Source organism: Micropterus dolomieu, linkage group LG02, assembly GCF_021292245.1.
Source record: "Micropterus dolomieu isolate WLL.071019.BEF.003 ecotype Adirondacks linkage group LG02, ASM2129224v1, whole genome shotgun sequence".
Lineage (NCBI taxonomy): Eukaryota > Metazoa > Chordata > Actinopteri > Centrarchiformes > Centrarchidae > Micropterus > Micropterus dolomieu.
The window spans coordinates 7,791,715-7,809,404 of NC_060151.1; the positions used below are offsets into that span (position 1 = coordinate 7,791,715).

The 17,690-nt window shown below is 41.8% G+C and overlaps 3 protein-coding genes across 10 annotated transcripts; all 3 read right to left on the bottom strand.

Annotated features, from left to right (window-relative positions):
• Window positions 1–1,277: 1,277 nt before the first annotated feature.
• si:dkeyp-69e1.8 (uncharacterized protein LOC100001340 homolog) lies at window positions 1,278–6,085 on the bottom strand. Its single transcript, XM_046034088.1, has 3 exons — window positions 5,913–6,085; window positions 5,204–5,349; window positions 1,278–3,479 (listed from the first exon to the last, which is right to left on the bottom strand). The coding sequence occupies exons 1-3, from the start codon at window positions 5,935–5,937 to the stop codon at window positions 2,610–2,612; spliced, it is 1,041 nt and encodes a 346-aa protein (XP_045890044.1). The 5' UTR covers window positions 5,938–6,085; the 3' UTR covers window positions 1,278–2,609.
• Window positions 6,086–6,746: 661 nt separating this feature from the next.
• hmgxb4a (HMG box domain containing 4a) lies at window positions 6,747–12,762 on the bottom strand. 8 transcript variants are annotated; one of them, XM_046034055.1, is made up of 14 exons: window positions 12,633–12,673; window positions 12,073–12,231; window positions 11,827–11,931; window positions 11,466–11,602; window positions 11,281–11,356; window positions 10,600–11,184; window positions 9,446–9,649; window positions 8,799–8,977; window positions 8,585–8,666; window positions 8,427–8,491; window positions 8,217–8,313; window positions 7,939–8,102; window positions 7,630–7,752; window positions 6,747–7,494 (listed from the first exon to the last, which is right to left on the bottom strand). In XM_046034055.1, exons 3-14 carry the CDS (start codon window positions 11,861–11,863, stop codon window positions 7,450–7,452), a joined length of 1,794 nt encoding a protein of 597 aa, XP_045890011.1. In that variant the 5' UTR covers window positions 11,864–11,931; window positions 12,073–12,231; window positions 12,633–12,673; the 3' UTR covers window positions 6,747–7,449. The 8 variants fall into 8 exon arrangements, with proteins under 8 accessions (XP_045890011.1, XP_045890027.1, XP_045890019.1 ...); XM_046034071.1 differs by having other exon boundaries at window positions 12,073–12,198; window positions 12,633–12,647; XM_046034063.1 differs by lacking the exon at window positions 12,633–12,673 and adding an exon at window positions 12,373–12,621 and having other exon boundaries at window positions 12,073–12,198.
• Window positions 12,763–12,928: 166 nt separating this feature from the next.
• On the bottom strand, window positions 12,929–17,539 carry ankrd54 (ankyrin repeat domain 54). The gene is made up of 8 exons (XM_046072804.1): window positions 16,819–17,539; window positions 16,286–16,333; window positions 16,085–16,183; window positions 15,814–15,885; window positions 15,532–15,579; window positions 14,259–14,383; window positions 14,004–14,111; window positions 12,929–13,812 (listed from the first exon to the last, which is right to left on the bottom strand). Exons 1-8 carry the CDS (start codon window positions 17,204–17,206, stop codon window positions 13,738–13,740), a joined length of 963 nt encoding a protein of 320 aa, XP_045928760.1. The 5' UTR covers window positions 17,207–17,539; the 3' UTR covers window positions 12,929–13,737.
• Between the last annotated feature and the right edge of the window lie 151 nt (window positions 17,540–17,690).

The window sequence follows — 17,690 nt, forward strand, 5'->3', positions numbered from 1 at the left end:
AACAACATTTTTGCTCTGAGGGAGAGGAGCAGAAGTTACAGCCCGTGTGTTAATGATGGCTCACTGGTGAGTCCCTCATATGTTTGTTCAGATTTTGGCTTTTTCTTATACATACAGGCACAAATCATTTTTTCTCTCAGTCTTGATGACGTCTCATCTTCCAGAACTGATATTGGCCATCACTGCAGACGCTCTGACACAGAACGGGCCTTGATTTGTGCTATTTTTGATCTCTTTTGTGTCCCATATCTTCCTGAAGAAACAAATTCCCCTCCAGAAAAATTCTCATTAATTTTTCTCCATAATGCCAACTCCATCATTGCTCTCTCCATCTTATCCGTGATGTGTATCCACTAAGACTGAATAATATTTGGACAGGTGTTCTTTCATATACATTAACATCAAGGGGTCTAGTGTGCTCTTTCATTGCAGTTTCATACAGAGAAAAAAAAGCAGCACATCCTGGTTGGTGGATTCTTAAGCCGGGACTGCACACTGTAGTCTGTACTGTATGTGTAATCCTAACAATAAAAAACTGTTTAGCACCAATTTTCCTTTACTTTTAAAACCTTCTTTTTTCCTGTTTCAGACAACTGTGGAGGCCACATCTGGAAGACAGATGTAGTCCCAAAGCCTGTTCTCTGCCTTTGACTCTCGCTCTCTCTCTCCTCCACATTTGCTGCTTCTCACTCACTCTCTCTTCCTCGCGTCTTTTCCCTCCCACCCCTCTCTTTTTGGGGAAACATGAGAGCTGGGCTAATTCTCTCTCTCTCTCTCTCTCTCTCTCTCAGTCTCTCTCTCCCTCCCACCCTGGCCGGACCACCCACATTCGGAAACGCCTAGCTGTTCCTGGGGCAGAACCGCCGGCAGTTTGGACAGAGGGAGAGCAACAAGAGAAAGACAGAGAGAGAGAGATGTAAGGATGGGTTATGACTGACGGTTTTAGCAGAGTATCAATTACATCAATGTCAAAGACATAACCTGCCATTGTGTAAGGAGGAGAGAGTCTGGGAGAGGAGGCTACTTTAGTGCTCAGCTGAGATTATGCAGCATGAATCCCGGGCGACTGCTTTTTATGCACCACAGCTAACTTTATCCACTCTCTTCACTCTTCATATTTTATGCTGCTTACAAGAATGCATCTCAGAAAATAAGTGCCCTTATGCTTTAAGCTTGCCTTTGGTAAATGCTGTGCTGAATGCTAATATCATCAATAACCTGATCACACAAAAATGACTTACTTCAGATTCAAAGATTTCAGAGAAATAACAATGAAATGTCCTTAAAACAGCAGCTTTTATTTTCTTGGTATGCAGTAAGTAAGCATCTCTCAGGTCACCTCAATCATTTAACCGTCTTCAGTAGAAAAAGGTCAATGTCTCCACCATGTGGATGTTTCTCATATAACATCTTTACAAACATTTTTTCCACCCATCTGCATTAACACTGTCTAAAAAGTGTAAAAGGGTTTAAAAGTAGTTACCCATGACATTTTAATGGTTAACGAATAGTCTAATGCATTGTTCCTTTATGGATTATTAATAACCCACTCATAATGGCAACTTTTGTGTGTATATCCTACAGTATGAGTCTAAACAATATTTTTATACCAAGGATAACCTGACTCTGCAGTTGCTCTCACTTCTATTGGTTTGTAGTGTTTTTCAGCCCGTGGTTTTGGTTCACTCTCACTGCTCTCATAGCTATAGGCCCTACAAACCGACTGTTCACTACCTGCTCAACACTGAGCAGCAAACAGTTAGCAACTAACTAGTTTTAAAGCAGCTTAAGAGCCAGTTATCAACACGTGCTCATCTCGTGGCATCAAATACAGACGCAATATTTGACGCATCTATTTCAACCACCTTTAGGTTTCGGGAAAGATTGTGGTTTTGGGTTGAAATAAGTACATTACGTGACGACGGATGGGTTGCATTGGAGTTACTTGAAAGCCCAGGGCGTCTCACACGGATTCTGACCTGCATACCTTGTGCGTCGGTATTTAACGCCCTGAGATGAGACCGGGCCGGATGTTTCCCTCAGGAGTTGGTAGAGATAAAAAAAAAAAAAACGAGCTAAAAGGTGAGTGAAAACTGGACTCGCATTAATCAGATTAAATGAATGCTAGTAGTGCTACATATCTGCTGAATTTTTAAATAGGCAACTGCTTGCTAACAAATCTGACATATCATCTTAAAAAGGTGGTAATATGTCAGTGTTTCTGCTGCCCCCAAGTGGCCAAAAACTTTTTTTTTACTGCAGGAATAACAACATTTATTTAACATCTACTGTAGTGGAAGACGACTGAATAAATCTTTCACAATTATAACTTGTTCAGTAACTGAGTAAGTTAAGCCATCAGGTGAAAAACTAAGCTAACTGAAAAGACAGGGCAAGATATTAAAGAGGAAGATACACACCAGCCAAAGGGGTTATTCAAACCTGCCAACCCAAATGTTGTTCTTACTCATGTTATTACTGATCTATGAAGCATTAGATAACACTGTATGCTCTATCAGAGAGTACCCATTCTGAAAAGTAAGTACTGGTGCTCAGTGGCCAAGCATAAATCCTGTTGACCACAGTGACTTTATGGTCCAGCTTATCTCTCATTTAGTTTTATGTGTTTTCCTTCTCCCCACCTCAGTAGCCACTGATCCCACAGTGGCCCCCATCATACCTCCAACCTGCCCTCCCACAAACAGGCTGACCAGTGATCCCAGCAGGGCCTCCCCTCTCACCAGTGAGCGCAGCCACCTCATCCAGTCTGCCAGCTTCCCCCACAAACCCCAGAGAAAAGAGTCAGGATGGGAGGAACGGGAGACACTGGCAGAGGGGAAAATACGATCTACTGCATCCACATTCAAGTCACCTATGCTCCTCTCTGCCTCTTCCCGGACTGCTTCCTTTTCTTCTTCTGTCACATCGTCCTCTGGTGGCGAGTCAGTGGGAGACACCTGGTCGTCGTGCTTGTCTCCTCTCCTCTGTCTCACTATCTCTTCCTGCCTCTCTCTCACTCTTTCCTCAGCGTCCTGGTACAGTGGGCAGCTGAAGTATGGTGCCCCGCCCTCCGCCACTGCCTGCTCGACCTTCTCCAGCAGCTCCTCAACAGCTTTCCTCTCCTCTGGTTCTCCACTGCGGGCTTCCAGCGTGTGGTAGCGGTCACCACATCTTTTCACCAGCTCCTTCAGGTCCTTGCGCCAGGTGACAAGGTATTCCTCCAGCTTCTCATCCTCATCCAGCTCCTCAGTGTAGGTGAAGAGTATGATGGTGTTTGTGCTGACTGCAGAGGGGCCAAACAGCTCCTGCAGGACATCCAACGCCCTGGCCTCTTCATCATCTGGCTGGTTCACAGGGACACACAGCAGGAAAGCATGTGGTCCGGGGCTGGATAAGGCGATAAAGGAGGATATGTGTCTTTTCCTTTCCTGTGAGTCGCAGCCTGAGCCGAACCAGGGTGGACAGGAGACTACCACCACCTGCCGAGAGGTGGCAGAAGCATAAAATCAAGATTGAATAGTGTTTGCACAGCTATTTTTTTCTCTACAGTACATTAATGCTGCAAACTGATGTGTCATATTTAAGATTGATTCAATGACATGGTGTATATGATTTGAAGATGGGAATCTACGGACAGCAGTAAATATTTGTGTGTGCAGTCATGTAGGTGCATGTGTATATGAGTATGCATATTTATGTTTGTACTCATATTAGAGGCTGACATTTTTGGGGATTCCTGTAGGATGGGAGTCCATTTCCCTAATTATCATGGGGGGGGGGAATCAACGGTAGCATGCAGACGGGAATCATAGGTTTGTTTTTATATATAAATATGCATTTCTAATAAGAATATACGCTATTTTCTGATTTTTTCTTTTTTAAGGACGAGATGGGACAGGAGTGAAAATCCACCCTTGTGTCACCCTCTAATGTAAATGTATCCATGTGTGGTGTATACACTGTATATGCTCATGTGAGTATGTCTTCTTTCTTTTTTAACTTTTGTATTTGTCTAAAGAGCAAAATCATTAACATATGAATCATGTAAAAAAAACATGTGTGTTTTGGTATGCTTGTCTTGTATAGTCACTAAATTTAAATGATATTATGTGACATTAAGATTTTTTTCATTGCTTTGTAATTGAAACCACTTGAATTAAGTGCCAGACATTCTTTATTTTTCCTCATTTGTGTGGTGTTCCTTTATTGAAGTTATGATCCTTCAGAAATCCACCATATCTAACCATTTATGGCTGGCATTTACTCTGCTGTAGCCATTAAATGTGTTACCTCTATATCGTACTGTGCATCGTTAGTGGGAGGGTCCATCATTCCTGCACTGGATTTAAATGGTTTAGACTGGAGGTCTGGATATGCATAAGGGACTGACGGGAAGTGACACATACTGGATGAAATTTGGAAGACTGAGCATCACATGTCAATGGTTATGTGAAACTGTGGAGCAACCAGCCCTGGGAATTTTAAAGAGGACACATATTTGCGTCTGCGTAGCTATAGTTATAAAGAAAAGACACCTTTTTAATCATGGTTTTTATTTTGTATGTCTGACATACGGGGCGGCTGTGGCTCAGGAGTTGGAGCGGGATGGCCGTTAATCGGAAGGTCAGCGGTTCAATTCCCTGGTTGCGTGTCGAAGTGTCCTTGGGCAAGATGCTGAACCCCGAATTGCCCCTGGCGGCTGTTCCGCCGGTGTATGAATGTGTGTGAATGTTAGTTTCCATTTGAGCACTTAGGCTCAGTGTATGAATGTGTATGACTGGTGAATGCAGATGTAGTGTAAAAGCGCTTTGAGCACTATACAAATACGGAGCATTTATATACAGATAAACATGTATTTTCAAAAGGAACTCTAGGACTCATGTCATTAAGACATTCGTAGTGTCCAGGTGTATCCAAATGAAATCATAAGGATGATACCTTTAACTTGGCCATGTTGATCGCAACAGGATATGATTTTGCATACAAATGTATCTATATATATATATAACATTTATATTTAAAATATTAGGCAGTAATTGTCTTTTGGCACCTCTTGTTCTCAGTTCCTTCCATAAGGAATCTGTTTCTTTATTACGTACCACTGCCTTACTGGCCTCATAGTCTAAAGATCCAACTTAAATTTAGTTTTTAAAAAGATACTTTCTCCCTCCAGCCACAGCTTCTATGTGTATTTCATGCCTACCTGTCTGCCTGCAGCCTCTCCTCTGTATTTTCTGCACTCCTGGATGCCAGCAGCATATGTGTCCTGAGAGTCTGGCAGGTCTAGGATGTTGCAGACTGCTGATCTCTTTCCTGCCCCGGGCCGGCCCAGCACCACCAGCCTCAGCTCTGCTCAGCAGGACAAGGTGGAGAGAAAATGCACAATTATAGTTCTTGGGGTATAGCCTCCTGTACTTTAGACTATATGTAAAGTTGTGTGTATACTGAGTATATACTGTGTATGTGTTGTCCAGAGAGTTCACAAGCTTTTCAAATGCACTGGTAGTTGTATACTAGTTAAATGCTGTATACCAATCAGAATACGTGTTGAACAAATATGCGGAAGTTGGGTGGCTTTGTGCCTGGAGGTGTTAACAACAGCAACCTCATTCTCTGCCTCGTTCTTCTATAACAACGTAACCCTGATGGCATTTTATGACAATAAACTTACTTGAATTCTTACATCCTCATGTCAAAATGTTGTTTGTCGTTGTGGTTTTAACTGATAGGGGTCAGCTGATATAAATGCTCACATTTCCGAGAAGTGGCAGCGCCCCTTGCAGCTGCTGTCTCTTCTCATCTCAAACCGCACAAATACTGAAAACAGTCGAAGGGAGCCGCCCCTGCCGACTCTTCTCCTGTTATGGCTCTCAGATCCAGCACTTTTAAACACAAAGAAGTATCCAGCCTACCTGACTGTGGAGCAGATGCTGACATTTCCGATCCTGTTCACTGCCGCACTAAGTGTTGATTCAGGGATGAACGCACTTCCTTGTTCCTGGAGGCGCCCTGCCTCAGTTACTGGACCAACGGGACCAACTGGGCTGACTTCAGCAGAGGTGCACACGGCTCTGTCTGTTGTGGTGGCTGATGCGCGGATTCTCAATCCGGGGCCCGCGGACCGCCAGAGGGCCGAGGAAAATGACTAATCACTTTTCTTATCATTTCAACACGCTGGTGTTTTGTCACATTACATATGAGGAGGCCTGAGTTATATGTGACAGTTTAGCTGCATTTTGGAACCTACAACTTTAAAAGGTGTATCCTATTCCCTACAACCTATAAAAACTATATATTAAACACTGAATCACAGTGAGAAAAACAGTTCTTAAGGTCCCTGTAGCCCCGACGTGCACTTACATTTTTGAGGAGGTGCACAGCAGGCTATGGCGTAGGCTAATGCATAGGGTACAGGTCTACACGTGGACTATGCAGAAGCTTGACCATCAATTCGACCAAAGGTTTAAATCACACTTGAGAGTGATGGGAATGTCATTACAATTCATCCTGAGGGGAATATTGACATATCAAAGTTCCGGATAGTTCACTAAAAACCAAAGATTTCAACTTCAACTTGTAGGCACTACAGGAAAATGTAGAGGACCACCAGTCATTAGGATAAATCCTTCTTGCACCATGAATTTCTGTGGAAAATTCCATGGCACTTGATTCAAATGGTTGGGCCACCTTCACCTGGACCAAAGTGGCGACCCTACCGACTGGCTAACAAAAAAGCAGAAGCAAAATTTGGGGACAGATCATTTTTTAATGCTGCCATTTTGGTCTGACAGTGATTTTTGTTTAACAGCTCCTGATTAAAACAAGGTTGCACCTAAAAGATGTTTTTATTACTTTTGAAATTTTACAGTAGTCAAAATCTAAATGCTGTACGCACAGTAAAATATCAAATGTATAAAACAGCAAGGCATGACAGTACTTTTTACACGGTAAAAGAAAAACTAAGCAGGTGTCAAATATATTACGTTATGTTGATGATGACCAAAAGACAACTTAAATGTTCCTGTACATTTCGTAAAAAAAAAAAATCTAACATGTCCAGAACAGTCAACAGTCTCATATACTAACAGTCACACCCACTCCACAGCTGATCAAATGCACACATGCATTCAGTACAGTACATACAAGCGTAAACCCATTCATACAACAGCACACTGTACAATAAACAAGTAAAACTAAGTTGACACGCCAAGAAAGATTAATGTGTTCAGTAAAATGTTTCATTAAAAAAATATAACAATTAGAAAACTTAAGAAAACAAGGCTTTTAAAAAATACTTTAAAAACATGTTGACACTAGAAATACCCAAGTTTTCAGATGCCAAGCAGTGCCTTAAATTAAAGTCCAAGGGTCACTCCTGTGAAAGACCACTCCAGTCAAATTTGTTAACGTCTTATGTCAAATCACTCCACACCGATTATCCTCCTTCACTCACAGTCCAGGCATGATGTAGGCAATGTTGTCCAACGTATTTGACTGACAGAAAAAGAGAGAGCTTTGTTAGAAGACTGCAATAAAGATGCACATGATCACTGCCACATGTAACACTTGGATGTAAAAAGTAAATTGAAATTATGAAGCTGAAAACATTTATAAATGCTAATACTCTACCAGGACGTTTCGAGGACATCCGTTTAATTGTGGTATCTGTGCTGTGAGACAGGTCAGCGGTCCCAGCGCACACAAGATGGAGTCCAGAAGTACAGACAGACTCCCGGACACAGCCACCATCCCCTAACACAAAGAAACTTTTGCCATGACTCACTTACTCCACTGCATAGTAATGAATCTCCACATTAAACTTCAAACAGAAAATGTGGTGCATAAACTCTTAAGTGGACAACAGAGCTTCTTTTATATCTCTATGTTGGATACTTGTTCATGCAAATAGTGTTTGCACGCATGCATGTGGAAACATACCTCTGTTTCCTGTAGCCGATGCCCAATCAAGGACAGGGACTCTCCCAAGAGCTGCAGGTGAGCTGCTGCATCAATAGGATCAACATCTGGGACTCGTGCCGGGGACAGGGACACAGTGCCAGGCGCTCTGTTCGGGGACACCATCCCTGTTCCCGTTCCTACAACTTTCATGATGAAACAGAATCAAAAGACAACAGTAATGAGAACTGACAGTGAGAGCACACAGGGCTGAGAAATGACACATCTCAATCAGTTGAAAACTTTCACGTCTAAGATACCTTTGCTTTTGCCCTCACTGGCAGTCTTGTGTTTGACTGTGGTGGCCTCAGCTTTGTTCTGTTTGTGCTGCAGATACTGAGCTTTTTGCCTCCAAACCTATGCAGGAGAAAACACAGGATGTTTTGTCCACCACAACAACTGCAAGCTAATAGTGACATTCAAAAGATGTTCCAGTATCAATCACAAATTAAGGGGGAAAAAAAACATACTAATTTGTCTTTCTCTGGCATCGCCTTCCACACCTCCGCCAACCTTTTGCTTAGCTCACCAAAGACTGCAGATGAGACATACAAACATAGTTTAAAACGTGCATTTTAGTCATAGTTAAATAACAGGACAATATGTCAATCAGTATTACATTACCCACCTAGTCCAGGCTGTTCTGCATTTATGTTGACCCTGTACTCCTTACAAAACACCTGATATGCTGTTGTGTTCTTCTTCTTGGGCTAAGAGAGGACAAAACAAGTTGATTTAATGCCAGGGACTCAACACTTTTAAGCTCCTTTTCCAGTTTGACTGTAACTACCAACAACTTTGACTACCAACCCAGCAAGAAACAAGACCTAACAGTGTCTTACCTTTTCTTTTTCCTTCTCATGCTTTTCCCGATCTTTTTCCTCTTTCTTCTTCTTCTTTTCTGTGATTCCATCATTGCCTTGATGGTGATGTGGAGGGACAGGCGTGCCCATGGCATACATTGGACCAACAGCGCTGTGAGTGACAGTGGGATGGGAGTGGCTGTGGCCCCTCGATGAGTCTGAAGATGAAGAAGATAAAGTGATGGTAATGACATGTTTTGTATTGAAACAATCAGTTATACATAGTTCTTTGATTCTGGGTTGAGAGAAGAAATAGCCCCTATTTTTTGACATCTATTTTTAAAACTGGTAACCCAAACGCTGCCAACCAACACACGTTTGATCTTTTACAACTACTATTACTCACTTATACTGTAATTCACAGTATGCACATTTTTAAGTCAGTTGGGCTCAGCAAAAGCAGAATGACACAAACTAAAACTTGCAAGTCTGTAACTTTCTATTGGTCAAATCCAAAACAGAAATGAATAATTAAATGACAATTTTTACATTGTCAATTTTTATTGCAACATTTTGTGTTGCAACTATTTCTTACCGAAAGAATTTGTTCACATGAACAAATAACACAACAAAGACAAGACACCCTAGGGACAACTACAACATATTTGTTATATAACAAATATTACCTCCAAATCCTTTGCTGTGCTTCTTGTCTTTCCCACTTTTATCCTTGTCTCTGTCTTTTTCTTTGTCCTTTTTCTTCTTGCTTTTTTTGCTCTTCTTCTTCTTTTTTGACAGGTGTGTGTATGAATCATCTATAACCAGTTCACCAGCCTCCAGTTCACCCCCGGATGAAGAGCTGTCATCTCCCATGCCACCTCCATAATGACCTGTATCACAGAGAACAGCAATGAATATTAATAAACAAAACAAAACATGGGGTTCTGAATGATTTAAGGTGTTATCAGACATCGGGACAATAGGTGAACCAATAATATCTATAGCAGCAAAATCTGCACCAATAAAGCTCCTTAGTACTTGTTTGATCAGCACACAAACGTGTCTGTTTCTAATACCACAACTTATATATTATAATTTCATTATTTCATGCATAATAACCAATATGTGGTTATCTTGGCCAGTAACATGTTGTTTAAAATGGAATTTTTATTTATTAATGAAAGAGAAAATTTGAGTTATGCTGCAGATTTCAAAACATGATTGGTGTTTAAAAGAGAGCGGGGTACAGTTTGTTAGAAGTGATGTCATATAACTGCATTATTCTCTACAGTATAACAATATATATTTAACTCTAGATTTGCTGTCATTTAGGAGACACGCGCTAACATTTAGAAAAGATGATGGTGACTGAGGAAATATAGGGCTCAAAACTAACTTTTTCACCACCTTCCCCAAACTCACAAGATGGAGCACTAACATTGTTCTACAGCAGCAGCCACACTGACAAGGCTGCCTGAAGATATTTTTTATTGGCCTTGTGAGTGCCGGCATCAGATAATGCTGATTATCTCAAAATGCCAGATATCGGCCCGATTAATCGGTCTATCATTACTAATAATGAAATGCATTAGCTGTAAAAGCTGAATAAATGTGCTTATTATTAGAACAGTGGTCCAAGATTCTTCTACGTTTCTAGTGGACATGTACATCATACCCCTAATACAAGTAATAAAAAAAACCACACAAGTGAAAGTGTCTGCACAACATCTGTGTATGTTTGTTTACAGCAGCCTGGAGAAGCATAATTCCAGCCAGATATACACATAACTATATTTACGTAACTTGCATACCCCAGAACATAATACAAGGGTTATCTCACCTTCCACCTCCACCTCTTTCCCAACTACAGGAAGTGGATCTCTATTTTGCTGTAGTTTCTTCTTGGGTGACTTCGAGAGCTGCATCCTGTCTCTATCCTTCTCTTTCTTTACACCTTTGGATGAGTGAGGCGTGAACGGGAAGCTTTCTCCTTCCTCTTTCTCCGGCGACATGATGAGCTTCATCTTCAGCCCGTCAGCCTCACGTAACGTCAAGGGTTCTTCTTTGGGAGCTCCGCCGTGGAACAGAGATGACTTTGCGGAAGAGGAGGAGTGCTTCTTGGAGGAAGATGACGATGAAGACACGGGGCGTGAGTGAGAGAAGGAGTGGCTCCCTTTGCTTCCACCGCCGCTGCTGCTCTCACGTTTGCGGTCCTTGGAGGAGTGCGAGGAGAAGGAGGGGTAGGAGGGTTTCTTGTGCAAGTGGGGGCTGGGGTCCGAACCTGTGGCCAATGGAGAGGTGATAGCCTGCAGGAGGCCCATCGCTGTATCTGTTGGGTGGGACGATGAGGGGGAAGAGAGGGTAGGGGAGCGGTCTGCAGACTTGTGCTTTTTCTTGTGGGGAGGTGGACCTGAGCCATCATGGTCTGATACAGGGACAATTCGGGAAAACAAAAAAGTAAATACAATTGCAGTATTTCTTTGTGCAATTAAAAGATTATTACAATATATCAACCTCCCACCTCTGTAATAATAGTCATCACTATGTTTTTTCTTCTTTTTGTGTGAGTCCCCTCCAAGCATGAACAGTTCTGAATCCTGATTTGAAATGACAAAGTTGTTTTCCATTTAATAGCGGCACAATATTTTAAAAGGCTTTCTGTGATATTAAACCATGAGGTCAAGATATTGTGGAAAGATAACGTACCTTGGGCCGTTTCTTGGATGACTTTCGGACTTGTGCAGCAATCTCCTCTTCCTCCCTTAGCAAATCCTTGTAAGACCTCCTCTTCTCTCTCTGGCTACGACCAGCTACAAGGCCCCTGTCTCCATCCATCCCCACATCTAGAATACATGAATTGAGTATTATAATCTTTAACTTAAAAGTAAAAAATTTATAAAATATGTATACGTATAAAGAGAATATTTAACATAGTCTATTTAATGGGTCTTGTTACATCTGTGTCTCCTGAAATGTTCTCATACAAAGGAAGGGTTCAGACTATGTTTGATAGGCCTGTACAGCAGGAACACAGTAAAACCAAATGCAGTGTACATGCAGACGTTACCCATTCCTCCTTTACACTTGATCTCCTCAAAAGCCATGGCTGCTCCTTTGTCAACACGTTTATTTGTCACAGTATGTCACTGACAACATAAGGCAGGATACTGACCTATAAAGTGAACACCAAGAATACAAATTCAAATGCAAGTTGGATATATAATATATATTCTGGACAAAAACGATTGAGATCAATTTAACTCAACACAACAACAAAGTGAAAAAGTTTAGCCATTTATGTAATTTTTAGCACCTTGTAACGTTACCTAGACATCAACATTACACCTCACTAGGTGTTTGATTGCTGTAACTGTTCCTGTTTAGTCCGACACTGAGCAGTCCAAGAAACCATGGAGCTGCAGGTAACCTGAACGTAACGCTATTCAAAAGTAGAGAAGTGCTCGATGATGGCCTGCTTATTCAGGAAAAATACAATTTGCGTTATAATACAATAATGATGAGGTCTGTCACCTACAAAAGAATACACAACAATTAAAGCTAAACACATTCCCGCCTACTTTCGTAAAGCTACACACACCCCCTCTTCGTTTACTTTTGAGTCCCTAGCTTTCCCAACATCTCCAGCACCCGAGTCGGTCTCGCCGACCGCGTCCTCAGCTTGCCGGTGAGAGCGGCTAAGGAAAGTCCGAGGCTTTCACCCACAGCTAGGCCACGGTCGCCTCAAGTGCACAAAATACTGTGTTGGACATGCATTCAACTGTGCTCATGTCTGCATCTCATCTGGGGTGGTAGCAGGTGTAGTTTAAAAACACCAAGAGGAGATGAAAAAATGTGTTTATTAAATATAACTACCTCTATGGGGTCTCCAATTTACGCGGGTCCGGTCGCCATGTTTTATCGTCGGCGACACAACAATACGTATCAACGTAAAGGAGGGGCTTTGGTAACGCGGCCAATCAGCGGGGGGGTAGCCATGTTAGCAACACGTTTGCTAAAGCTCTGAAACAAGGTATCCTATTATCCAAAATAACAACCTCTTTATACATATTTAATATGTTGACATTGAAATATGTATGTTAAATTGCAACAGAAACTCAGACAGATAGACAAGTCTTTTTCACATTATATGAAGGACAATAATTCACAACTATAGTCAAACATAAGGATTTATTGATTCACATAATATCCATATCCAACAACAGCCAAATCAATTCTTACACTACAGTTCACATGCAAACATGACATGCAATACAAGAGAAAAGGCAACGAGATATCTGGTGATGCTGTTGATAAGAAAACCAAAAATACAACAGTGAGAAGTGTTTAATCACTTCATGAGAAATATGTCTTTTAATTATCATAGAACATTGAGCTAATAAAGGCAGGCAAAAAGAGCACGTCAGCACCCAGCTGTGACACACACACACACACACACACACACACACACACACACAGACACACAGACACACTAGAGAGCTGAGGTCCCCCAGTGCACCTTGGTGTTAGCTTCTGTTCCACTAGCTTCCTGTTCTCAGTCTATTTTTCTAAGTTACTTTAATCCCCTTTCTGAAAAGCTAACATGTTTAAACATTCTTTCTGTCCATAAGCTAAATTGATATCTACTACACTATAGTGCTGGTCATTAAAATTTTAACATCTTCTCATTTCAATCAAAGTAACAATAGTTTTGTTAGCATTATTAGCATATTTTTAGCCACAGGTACACTTTCAAAACTTCACCAGAGCTGTAAATGTTAACAAAAATCATTGTCTTATCTTGGTTAAAATTACGTGGTGCTCGAATGTTACTGTCCATTACAGTAGTACTATATATAAACATTGTTGTTTGGAATATGGACAGAAAAACCCATCAGTATGGTTCACCATTTGCTTGGCTAGCGAAGCTGAGGCTAGCTTGAAAAGGAGCAGGACTTCAGCTCTTTGTACACGTTATCTTCTACCTATCTCCCAAATTCTGTTTCTGTAGACTGAGTGATGTAAAACTGGCCAATAAATCGGTCACCTCATCCACCTGAAGAAGAGCAAAAATACATGCAACCATGTATTAGTAGGTGAACATAAATGTACGTTGTAAGTAAGTGCATAATAACTACGGACTACACGTAAATCTTAAAAACACACACACATTTAAGTTTGGTTACACCAATCTTGATTTTTATGCATGTGAACCTGGGAAACATTTAATGAGTCTTTTGGTCTCACCTGCTCTTTGGTGCGTGTGTGCTGCAGCTGTGTTGAAATGTGCTCCAGCCTCTCTTTAGCTTCACTCTGACCCATTAAGTTCAGGTACTCCCTCAGCATTTGAATAATCTGCAAGGAAAAGTCAGATATAAAAATCTTCAGCAACACAACCTGCCTTAAAATTAAGAATGCAGACGCAGTTGCAAAACAAACCAAGATCTATTCAAATCCCTAAGTTATGATTCACTAAACTAGGCAAGTTAACACATTATCTACCTGTGTGACTTCCCCTCTCAGGGTTTCTAAGCTGCGTGAATCTCCCTCCTGCAGAATATTAAGTTTGGAGCGTGCTAGGTGCAGAGGGGTCCTTCCTGCTCGGTCGAGGGCATCCACACGGGCTCCTTAACAGAGACAATAAGAGCACAATTCTCTGTCACACATGCTTATTAAATAGTTTTAAAGAATTCTCAGTTGAATTATGATAATGCTCTCTGTGTATAGTGTATTAGCCCTGATTGAAGGATCAATGTTGTTCTAAATCTAGCAACATCCCATTAAAAAAATGTTGAAATATTTTGTTTATTTGCCACATTTCCAAGGTTACATTCAGAATTTAGATAAATTAAATTTTAAAGTATAAATACAGGCTGACAACAGATGTTTCTGCTGTTAGGGGGCTTTCACACTTACCTCATTTGGTCCGGACTTTCGGACTTTTCAGTTTGGTCCGAACCAAGATTTCAAACAGACGAAATTTGGTCTCGGTACGGATCAAACTGAACCATGGTTCGGTTCATTTCTGGTGTGAAAGCATTTTTTGGATTTTTCGGACTTTCAGACCATTTACAGGAAGCTCGGCATTTGCCGTATAAACCGGAAACAAACAAATGCACGGGGAAAGGCATGGAAATAAGAACACAATTATAAATCTTCCATGACAGCTCATCTTTTCAAACAGAGGGAAGCACACTGCCACCCATCTCTCTGGTCTCTCCTCAAACAGAGGTGCAGGATTGCTTGGCATCTTCTCCCCCTGTCCTGTCGGCGATGTTATAATATTCGCACAACGAGGACGTTTAATTGCGACTAGCCTTCAGTATAGTTGGTGCTGCAGGTAGTAATGCCATAATAATAACAACAATATAGGCTAGTGGTGGCAAATATGCACATGTTAATGTTTTATTCATTCATTCTTGTCAAAGATACCCGCTGAACTGTTTAATAAACCAATCAATGTCAAGTACAGGGAGACGCACCCCACATAGATGATGACGACAGGACATATGTAAAGTCCTTTAGTGCGGTCGCAGAATTGCAGTGTGAAACCAAACTAACTTAAACTTAAAGGTAACCTGAGTCGTACTTGCTGTATTTTAGGTTTTTGGCAAGTGACCATCATGGGTAGAGTAATCTTCTAGAAGAAGTCTGTCTGGGAAACATCTTAGAAAGACAAACCTTCTTTTATGCACTATACCTTACAAATGCTTGTTCAGGGCAACAGACACAACAGATAAAGTGTTTGTATGAATGACTTCTTCGGCAGTCTCACCTCCTCTCAGCAATGTGGTGATTACAGGCACATGGTTGGTACAGGCCGCTGCAGAAACACAGGTTAAAAAGAGCAAGTTGCAATACAAAATACAGTAAAAGAGTTTTAAAACACTTGTTGCATGCAAAAAGCTTTGTGTTATTCTGCAGTAGATCTGTTCATTTTAACAGATGTGAGCCTAAAGCAGCTGCACAGTTGTGTGTCAGAGTGTAACCACAGTCACAGGAATTACTAACCACAGAGCTACAGGGTTTACGGGCCATGGGGATAGTTCTGTCTTACCCAGATGGAGGGGGGTATTCCCCAGACTGTCTCGCTGGTTGGGGTCAGCGCCGTGGCTTAGCAACAACTGCACTACAGACATGAAAAAGTAAATTTGACAAAACAAGGACATTTAGTCGTTAAACTTTAGACTCAACTGTTTCTAAAAAGCAGTGTACAAAAGCAGGGAAAGTGTAGAAAAAACATTCACAAACATCATGATTACATGCAGCATGGTAAACAACTGCTGCAATTGACAACAACAACAATAATAATGTCACTACCAACCTACCAATGCTCTCATTGCCATTGCAGGAAGAGAAATGAAGGGCAGTTCTTCCCTTGTCATCTGCTGCACAGGGGTCTATGTCATCTTGGAGGAGCTTTCGAACTAGGAGAACAAAACTATATTAGCAAAACACCTCCTTCTTCAATCATCATTCCCCTTACACCACATGCAAGGCGTTTTACTGCGTCGCTTCACAGTTCATACCTGTGTCGATGTCATTGCTGTTCGCCGCTTCCCTCAGTCTTTTCACAGCTGTGGAGATAAAACATTCAAATGGACAAGTATGTAAATCATGCTTTATCAGGGCATCAGGGCAACAAACAATAGACATCACACAGGGGACCACTGGCTTTAAACTTTGAATAGGGATGTTTGTTTGATCAGAAACTGACATAGCAACTATATTGTTTATGTTCACTGGGCATGGATAGGAAATTAGGACATTGATATGAGACTAGATAGCTACTGGGATTTTAGTTATAACATGACTGCTACAATGCTGTCTTCTTCTATTAGTCACTGCATTGCACTGTGATAACGTTTTTTTTACATTTACCTGTGTGTTTATATCCAAATTACTGCTATTGTCACTATCGCGACATTGACATACTAAGTCTAATCAATACTAACGTTAGCATGTATTTTGTACCTAACCTTACAAATGTAGCAAACTCCTAGCTACCTCTGCACACCTAAGCACACACCTTGTTTGTGTTTCAATGTTACTGCTCCCTTACCGTAAATATCTTTACCAATAGGACCAAGGTTCCGCACAACCCTGTGTTGCCGCCTGGCCCTGCTCCCCGTCATCTTCCCCAGCTTGCTCGTCACGCCAGCCGCGCTAAACTCTGCTCGTCCGGGCTCCCACAACAAGTGCAGGTACCTGAGTTCTTTGTCGTCTCTCTGTCCGACTCGACCTAACACCACCTTGCCCTCCCCAGTCCCACTTATTCCAAACCCGACAGCGGTACCCCCGTCGTCCATCCTCCCCCCGTTATCCTGCTGCTCCGTGCCCACCGCCTCCCTGTTTTCATCTTTGGGTCCGGGCTCCACCATGTACTCCCCCTCGGAGCTTGATCGGTCATTATCCGACGCTGTTGCAACGATTGGGCTCCACCCGTCCATGCTCTACCGTGACATATGGATGCTGTGTTTATACTACACTCGCTACATACGGTCCTTACTACTCCTGCCAAAGCAAAAAGGAAATACAACCGTCGTTAATATCGGGAGTCAACCTTGAATATGGCATCTGCTCGGCGACCTCTGGGGCCATTGCACGGCACGTCAACTCAGAAACTCTCCGATTAAAGTCTTTCCATCCTGGTTAATGTGAAGTAGTTCAGCAGCAGAAGCCACACTTCCTTAACAGCTCCAAAATGTCCCCTATTTCACATTTTCCATTTCATCGGATATAAGTAGTAAAATTCACGCCCATTGTACACTTAAAGACTACATGGCAGTGACGACCAATCACATTCCGTGTTGTTCATTAGCTCCCGTCCAATAGAATCTTAGATAATACAACAACCGGGCAGCCAATCAAGCACCAATGGACCGATGATTGCTCTGCGCATGCGAACCTTGAAAAAAAACCACTCCAAAAAAC